Source organism: Gekko japonicus, unplaced genomic scaffold (genome assembly GCF_001447785.1).
Source record: "Gekko japonicus isolate JY-2015 unplaced genomic scaffold, Gekko_japonicus_V1.1 scaffold1389, whole genome shotgun sequence".
In the NCBI taxonomy this organism is placed as follows: domain Eukaryota; kingdom Metazoa; phylum Chordata; class Lepidosauria; order Squamata; family Gekkonidae; genus Gekko; species Gekko japonicus.
In genome coordinates, this window is record NW_015176492.1 from 11,331 (window position 1) to 19,244 (window position 7,914).

The window sequence follows — 7,914 nt, forward strand, 5'->3', positions numbered from 1 at the left end:
CCTTGAGGCCAGGGGAAGGCAGTGCCTGGTCAGGTTCGGTCCCTCCCCACCTCTGCTCTTTGCCCTCCTCGAAACGTCGCAACCGAATCCACAGCCATGTTCTGCTTTGGTTCGTGGAGTTCCCGTGTGAAAGCCGAATCAGCTTTGGGAAGCCCGCGGCTTCTCCGCCTTGTCTTCATGATCTCCCCCTCCGCCGTCCCCGCTCCGGCCACCGGAAGGAGCGGGGCACACATTTCTGTCCCGTGGGGCTGGAGGGGGGGTCCCCTATGTTGGCGCTTTGTTGGAGAGGTAAGCGATGAGGGCCACCACCGCCCCGACGTAGGTGCAGATGCCGAGGATGATGGACAAGACGGCCAATGCGAAGGTCTGGCGGGAAGCCGTCCAGGCTTTGGGGTAGTCTCCTTTCGCCGATGCCTTGTTGGTCTGTAAGAAGGAAGCAAATCAGTTCTCTGGGGGGAAGAAAGAGGTTTGGGGGCTAAGGCCCGCCTGGCGTGCATGCCCCCGTCCCCTGCAAGTCCCAGCTTAAATTCCAGCAAAGTAGGTAGCGGCTGTGATTCCGGGAACGCACTCTGTGCATGCTCTGGGTTTCTGTTTTGTATCCTTTCATGCACTCTGAGGTTGGATCCTGGCTGTAGAGTCTGGGACTTTTCAGTCTAGAAGAGACAGCTAAGGGGGGGACGGACGTGATAGAAGTTTATAAAATTACGCGTGGGGTGGAGGGAGTGAACAAAGAGACATTCTTCTCCCTCTCCCAGAAGACGAGAACTCACGGGCATCCAATAAAGCTGATGGGCAGTAGGTTCAGGACGGACAAAAAGAAATACTTCTTTACACGTAGAGAAATTAAAGTGCGGCATTTGCTGCCAGAGGACGTAGTGATGGCCACAGGAATAGACAGCTTTAGAAGGGGTTTGGATAGATCAATGGGGGATAAATCTGTCAATGGCTACCAGCCATGGTCGTTGAGGGGAACCTCCACATTCAGAGGCACTTATCCTCTGAATCCCAGAGCCAGGAGGCAACATTGGAGGAAGGCCTTGACCTCTATGCCCTGTTGTTGGCCTTCCAGAGGAACTGGCTGGCCACTGTGTGAGAATGGAGGCTGGCCTAGATGGACCACTGGTCTGATCCAGCAGGGTTCTTCTGATGTTCTTATTGCGAAATAACTCCTGGGCTGAGCCCCACCTTTTGTACTAAACTCTGGGGAAAGGGAAGGACGAGAACCACGTTGGGGACCGCCAAGCTAAACTAACAAAAGCCTAGAATATATGACATCTATACAGGGCTATTTTTGGGCAGGAACGCACAGGAACGGAGTTCCGGCTGGCTCCCGAGTTGGCCACGCCCAGCAGGAACTCATTAGCATAATAGGCCACACCCAATAGCAGGAACTCATTAGGATTGGCTACATTAGGGGTGTGTGGCCTAACCTGCAAAGGAGTTCCTGTTACAAAAAAAACCCTGGGTTTTGACAACAAACAAGGTAAACAGCATAAGAAGGGAAAGGTGGGTGTGGCTGGATGACCACACTTCTGGTAACATGAGGGTGTGGCCTAATGGGCTTATGAGCGGTGCTGTCAGGGGTGTGGCCTAATATGCTAATGAGTTTCTGCTATTGGGTGTGGCCTATTATGCTAATGAGTTCCTGCTGGGCCAGACCCCCAAAGCCACCCACCCAGTTTCCTGTTCCCTTTGGGTGGTGCTTACCTTTTGGGACAGGTAGAAGGCGGCGATGCCTAGTGGCCAGAAGCAGCACAGCATGGAAAAGACAGCCAGGCCAAGGTAGTCCTGCGGCAGCAACGTGGAGAAACTGCTCTCACTCTCCGTATCACTGTCGCTCGAGGAGTCGTTCTAGTGTCAGAAGTGGAGAGCGAGTGGTTAATTTTTGGGCTCCCACCCCCTCCGTGGATGAATTCCCCACCTCCATCCTGGGACAATCATCTCCTGCTTTGGGCCTCTGCTCACACTTGAACTCGGGACTACATGATTACTCTGAGCCGATGGTTAATCTTGTATACCCCACACTTCCCTACCCGAAGGAGTCTCAGAGCAGCTTACAATCTCCTTTCCCTTCCCCTCCCCACAACAGACACCCTGTGAGGTAGGTGGGGCTGAGAGAGCTCTCTCAAGGACTGCCCTTGAGAGAACAGCTCTGAGAGAACTTGTGACTGACCCAAGGTCACACCAGCAGGTGCAAGTGGAGGAGTGGGGAATCCAATCTGGTTCTCTCAGATCAGAGTCCGCGCTCCTAACCACGACACCAAACTGGCTCTCTTAAAGCCAAGTTCCCACCGCATCCCGTCACATGCTAGTGCGACTGAGAAACAGCATCCCAAAGAGTGATTAACGCATGGGTTGTAATGTGTGTATACAGTGTCTCTCCCTAACCACCCAGTGCAAGAAGGGACAAAATGACCCTTGTGTATTGCCAATATACGAGCGCCACATTGTTTTGGCCTCTAATAATGATGGGTAATTTGCTAATAATAACAACGATGATAAATGCGTTCAAGAGTTCAGGAGGGAGACCTCCCTTTTGAAGAGGAAGCTACGCTTCTGCCTCCTCCGCTCGCTCTTTCTCTCGGAAGGATACAGGAGTCGCGGCGTTTAAAGGGCCGGATCCCACGGATCGGTTCCCTTGGCGGCGCTTTCCTTTGCTGAGGGACCCTTCGCGGTTAAGACTAGAGGCTCTTTGAATCGCTTGCGTCGGAGGAAACTTTACAGCGGAGGAATACACGGTTAGTGGAAAGGGATCCGTGGAATGTATCCCTAAGAGTGTAACCCAGGGGGTCCCCGACCTTTTTGAGCCTGCAGGCACATTTGGGATTCTGACACGGTGCGGTTGGCCCGGCAACAAAATGGCTGCCACAAAATGGCTGCCGCGGGAGGTGGAGCCAGCCTCAAAATGATCGCCACAGGTTAACTATGGTAACACAGTGTGTAGAGCCTTGTGCCGCGGTGGCAATGGATGCCAAAGTAACGTTTAAAAAATACCTGCACAGCCAATCAAATCTCCCATGGTCAATCAGACGCCTTGCTGGGCAAAAGGCTTTCCTCGTTCTCCACTCCATTTTAACTAGAGAGCCAGTTTGGTGTAGTAGTTAAGAGCACGGACACTAATCTGCGAGAACCGGGTTTGATTCCCCACCCCTCCTCCACATGCAGCTGCTGGTGTGACCTTGGGTCAGTTTAGAGATGTGAAGGCCCGGGGAAAAAACGGAAAAATTCGGGGGGAAACCGGTTTCCCCCCGTTTTTTTTCCTGAAGCCTTTTTTTTTGTTTTTTCTCAAAAAATTGGAAAAATTGAAAAAAGAAAAGAAAATTTAAAAAATTGATTATGGAACGTTTTATTTTAACATGATGAATACAATATTTTAAGACAAGGTGTTCAAATATTTTCCAAATCATTTCTAAAATATATATATATGGTATCAGATTGATCTAATTTCTGTGCACTGAGGACAAGCAAGTCCTAGGTTACAAACTGAACTCTCCAATACAAGAACAAGATGCATTTCTTCCTTTAGGAGGTGCTATTGTCAGAAGAAAATAAGAAGGTTTCAGTTTTGTTTTTGCATGTGGGTGGGTATTCTGTTTATAATAACTGTTTGGATACACTATATTTTTAATATGCTAGTTGTGATAATTTCATGCCAAGTAAAAATGTCCATAGTCATATTTTATGTTCCTAAAGTAACAGAATGACTTTCAATCTAGAAAAGACAAAAGAAATGCTAATGTAGCATTTTTTCAATTTTTCCAAAAATTTCCGTTTTCCCCCGGAAAAAAACTGCTTAATTTCATGTTCGTTGCATCGATGACACTGTCTAAATTGTTTGGATACACTATATTTTTAATATGCTAGTTGTGATAATTTCATGCCAAGTAAAAATGTCCATAGTCATATTTTATTTTCCTAAAGTAACAGAATGACTTTCAATCTAGAAAAGACAAAAGAAATGCTAATGTAGCATTTGTTTTCAATTTTTCCGAAAATTTCCAGTTTTTTCTGAAAAAAACTGGCTTCAAAATTTTTGGAAATTTTACATCTCTAGGTCAGTTACAAGGTCTCATAGAGCTGTTCTCTCAGGAGCAGTCCTTGAAAGAGCTCTCTCAGCCCTACCTACCTCATACAGTGTCTGTTGTGGGGAGGGGAAGGAGATTGTCAGCCGCTCCGAGACTCCTTCGGGTAGTGAAGGGCGGGGTATAAATCCCATCTCTTCTTCTTCTTTATCCTCACAACAACCCTTTATAGTAGGCTAGGCTGAGAGAGTGTGTGACTGGCCCAAGGTCAGAGGTCATTTTGGGGGGGATCGCGGGGGAACGCAGTTCCCCCGGGTGAGGTGCAGGGGGGGCACATAACGAAGCCCCGCCCCCAGCTTCCGGCCGCCCCGCTTCCGGCCCTCATTCAGCCAGGAGGAGGCAGGAGAAGAGGGAGGGTAAGTTGCTTCCTCCCTGCCTCTCCCCACCCCTGCCTGCCTGGGGCCAGGGAGGGCCTTCGCGGGGCTTCCTTGCACTCCCGCCGGCCTTGCAGGTCCACCGCCGGGCCCCTGATGTCAGGGGGTGTGGCATATGCTAATGAGTTATGCTAATGAGTTCCCCTAGCTCTTTTTCTATGACATGACCCCTGCCCAAGGTCACCCAGTGAGTGTCCATAGCACAGGTGTGGATTTGAACTCGGGACTCTCAGATCCTCGTCTGACGCTTTAACCACTACGCTATGCTCGCTACCCCACATGAGCCCCTGGTCTCTTTTACCTCCACTAGGGAATATTTTGACCTGACCTGGATAGCTCAGGCTCGCCTGATCTTGTCAGATCTTGGAAACCAAGCAGAGTCAACCCTGGCTAGTATTTGGAAGTGAAAGCAGGGTCATGACGCGGAGTCAGGCAATGAGAAACCACAAGAGGAGATTGGATTTATACCCCGCCCTTTACCAACCTAAGGAGTCTCAGAGTGGCTTACAGTCTCCCTTCCCCCCCCCCTTCATTTCCCCTCCCCTCCCCACAACAGATACCCTGTGAGGTTGGTGGGGCTGAGAGAGCTCTCTCGAGGACTGCCCTTGAGAGAACAGCTCTGAGAGAACTTGTGACTGACCCAAGGTCACACCAGCAGCTGCAGGTGGAGGAGGAGTGGGGAATCAAACCCGGCTCTCCCAGATTAGGGTCCACGCTCCTAACCGCTACACCAAACTGGCACGACACCAAAAAGGAATATTTAAGGAGGGGATGTATATTTCCCCCTCCCCAGTATAAGCAGAAAGCAGTTTGAGGGCGGCATTCTTCAACAGAGAAGGGGCCTGAGGAGGGAGGTTTCAATAGGCCCTCTCTGTACCTCCCCCTTCAAATAATCACACACACACCCCGATTAAAAAGAAATCAGTGTGGAAAATAATGTAGTTCTGTCCTTGGCCCATTTCTCACAGACCTTCATGAGGACCGAATGGATTTTGTGACTGAGTTAGGGCTCATATGGAATCCAGCAGATAACATGTCCCCCCCCATCCCCGTCCATCTACTTTGCTCTGCTTTAGATTAGGGGAAGATGTACTTCTCTCAGTTCAAAGACAACCTGTCGTTTCCTTAATGGGCTGCTCTCGGGGATCTTTGAGGAACTGCAGCCAGTGAAGCCTGCCGTCGGTAGAATTTTGGAGCTCTGGGGTGTTATTAAGTTCCAGAAGATCAGAGACGTCGTCTTTGATTCACAAATGAATTATTCCCCCGACACATACACTGCCCCCCCTGGTAACTTTCCAGTGATTAAGGATCCTCCTAAATAACTTATGGAATTGACTGAAACAAGGTGTTGTGGCGGCCACTCAGATAGCTTTAAAAAGGGATTAAGTAGAAGAAGAAGAGGAGATTGAATTTATACCCCGTCCTTCAATACCTGAAGGAGTCTCAGAGCGGCTTACAATCCCTTCCCCTTTCCCTCCCCACAACAGGAAGGAGTCTCAGAGTGGTTTACAGTCCCCTTTCCCCTACCCGCAACAGACACCCTGTGAGGGAGGTGGGGCTGAGAGAGCTCTCTCGAGGACTGCCCTTGAGAGAACAGCTCTGAAAGAGCTTGTGACTGACCCAAGGTCACACCAGCAGCTGCAGGTGGAGGAGTGGGGAATCAAACCCGGTTCTCCCAGATTACAGTCTGTGCTCCTAACCACTACACCAAACTGGCTCTCATGCGGAGAGCGCAAGTCCAACAATGGCTGTTAGACACGGTAGTTCAATGGAACCGACCCTGCTTAGCTTCCGAAATCTGATGAGATTGGGCTAACCTGGGCCGTCTAGGTGAAGGCAAGAGACAAATAGGGGGTTTGCCATTGCCTGCCTCTGCACAGGGACCCTGGACTGATACAACTTTTCATAGTAAAGGCAAAGGTTCCCTTGCTCGAAAGCCAGTCGAGTCCGACTCTAGGGTTGTGGTGCTCATCTCCGTTTCAAAGCCGAAGAGCCAGCGCTGTCCGAAGACGTTTCCGTGGTCATGTGGCCGGCATGGCTAAACACCAAGGCACATGGAATGCTGTTACCTTCCCACCGAATGTCTTTTCCTACGAAATGACCCCTGCTCTTTTCTAATACAACTACACTGTGTGTCTGTGTTCCCCCAATCCCATTTATGAAGGTCACGTTTGCTGTCCAGGGTATCTTTCCCTGCAAATTTCTTGCATCCCTGCCTCTACCCCGGCCCATCTTACCTCGAGCTCCAGACCTTCCACGTCGCCCACTTCGTAGCAGACCGTGTGAATGTCCTTCTCGAGGGCCACCTTCCGGGGTAGCTCTCCGGCCTCCTTGCTGTCCCCGAAGGCCGTTTCGATGTAATCTTTCTTCTTCCAGCCCTGGAAGTTTGCCTTCCACCGCTCGGGGTACAGCGCTGGGTCGGAAGGACGGTACGGCTCCACTGTCCTTTGCAGGCTGCCGGGATCTAAGAGCTGGTTGGCGAGAACGGAGCCCGGCGGGTGGAACCAAGGGAAGTCGGGCAGCGCCTGGCGGGAAAACAATCTGGAATGTTCCTGGTGACCAGCTCGGCTGAGCATCTCATTCTGCAGGGGCACCTTCCCGGGGTTTTTGGCCAAGAGCGGGTGCTGTAGTTCGTGGACGTTCTCCATAACGTCCCCCGAAGGACGATGCTCGGTGCCTCCTTCTGAGTCGATCGTGCCAGTCTTTTCAGCTCAGTTGCCCTGAGGAAGAATGATAAGAGCGCTAAGGGGAAAAAAAGGATTTCGGGCCTACTGCAGGGGTCCCCAACATGGTGCCCGCCGACATTTTTCCTCACACCCTCAAGTGCTTTTAGAAAGTATCCAAGGCCAGATGGAGGTTTGATTGGTTGTGTAGATTTTTGGAAACATCGCTTTGGCGGCAGCTGCCACCACAGCACAGCGATTTTCGCTGCATGGCTGGATGTGAGCCGTGGCGGCCATTTTGGGATGTCTCCGCCTCACGTGGCAGCCATTTTGTGGCCCTCTACCTTGTTTCAGAATTTCGAAGGCGCTGCCCACAGGCTCAAAGAGGTTGGGGCCCCCGGCCTACCGCATAGCTTACAAAAGGATCTTAACCAAGCATTCTATTTAGAGTTGCCAATCTCCAGATAGTGGCTTGAGATCTCCGGCTATTACAAATCATCTCCATATGACAGAGATCAATTCCCCTGGAGAAACTGGAAAGGAAGACTCTATGGTATTATACCACACCGAAGTCCCTCCCCTCCCCCCAAACCCCACCCTCCTCAGACTCCACCCCTAAAATCTCCAGGTATTTCCCAACCTAGAGCCGGCAACCTGAATTGTATTTTAAGCCTCGTATACTTATGTCATGCAACCAATGTAACAAATGCATTTCTACAAAAAGAGCCCTGAAAAGGCAATAACGGGCAGACTCAGGCCTCCATTTTCCACATTTGAATGATTATTGCAAGAAAC

The 7,914-nt window shown here is 50.5% G+C and overlaps 1 protein-coding gene across 1 annotated transcript; it reads right to left on the minus strand.

Annotated features, from left to right (window-relative positions):
- Nucleotides 1–259: 259 nt before the first annotated feature.
- On the minus strand, nucleotides 260–7,104 carry TMEM91 (transmembrane protein 91). Its single transcript, XM_015427269.1, has 3 exons — nucleotides 6,694–7,104; nucleotides 1,708–1,851; nucleotides 260–423 (listed from the first exon to the last, which is right to left on the minus strand). The coding sequence occupies exons 1-3, from the start codon at nucleotides 7,102–7,104 to the stop codon at nucleotides 265–267; spliced, it is 714 nt and encodes a 237-aa protein (XP_015282755.1). The 3' UTR covers nucleotides 260–264.
- Between the last annotated feature and the right edge of the window lie 810 nt (nucleotides 7,105–7,914).

Bases quoted from the DNA above. Each gene is read 5' to 3' on its own strand.
- TMEM91 (XM_015427269.1), bottom strand. From the start codon at position 7,104: ATGGAGAACGTCCACGAACTACAGCACCCGCTCTTGGCCAAAAACCCC. The intron at 1,852-6,693 runs GTAAGATGGGCC...TTCTGACACTAG, and splicing joins TGGAAGGTCTGGAGCTCGAG to AACGACTCCTCGAGCGACAG. The intron at 424-1,707 runs GTAAGCACCACC...TCCTTCTTACAG, and splicing joins CCTTCTACCTGTCCCAAAAG to ACCAACAAGGCATCGGCGAA.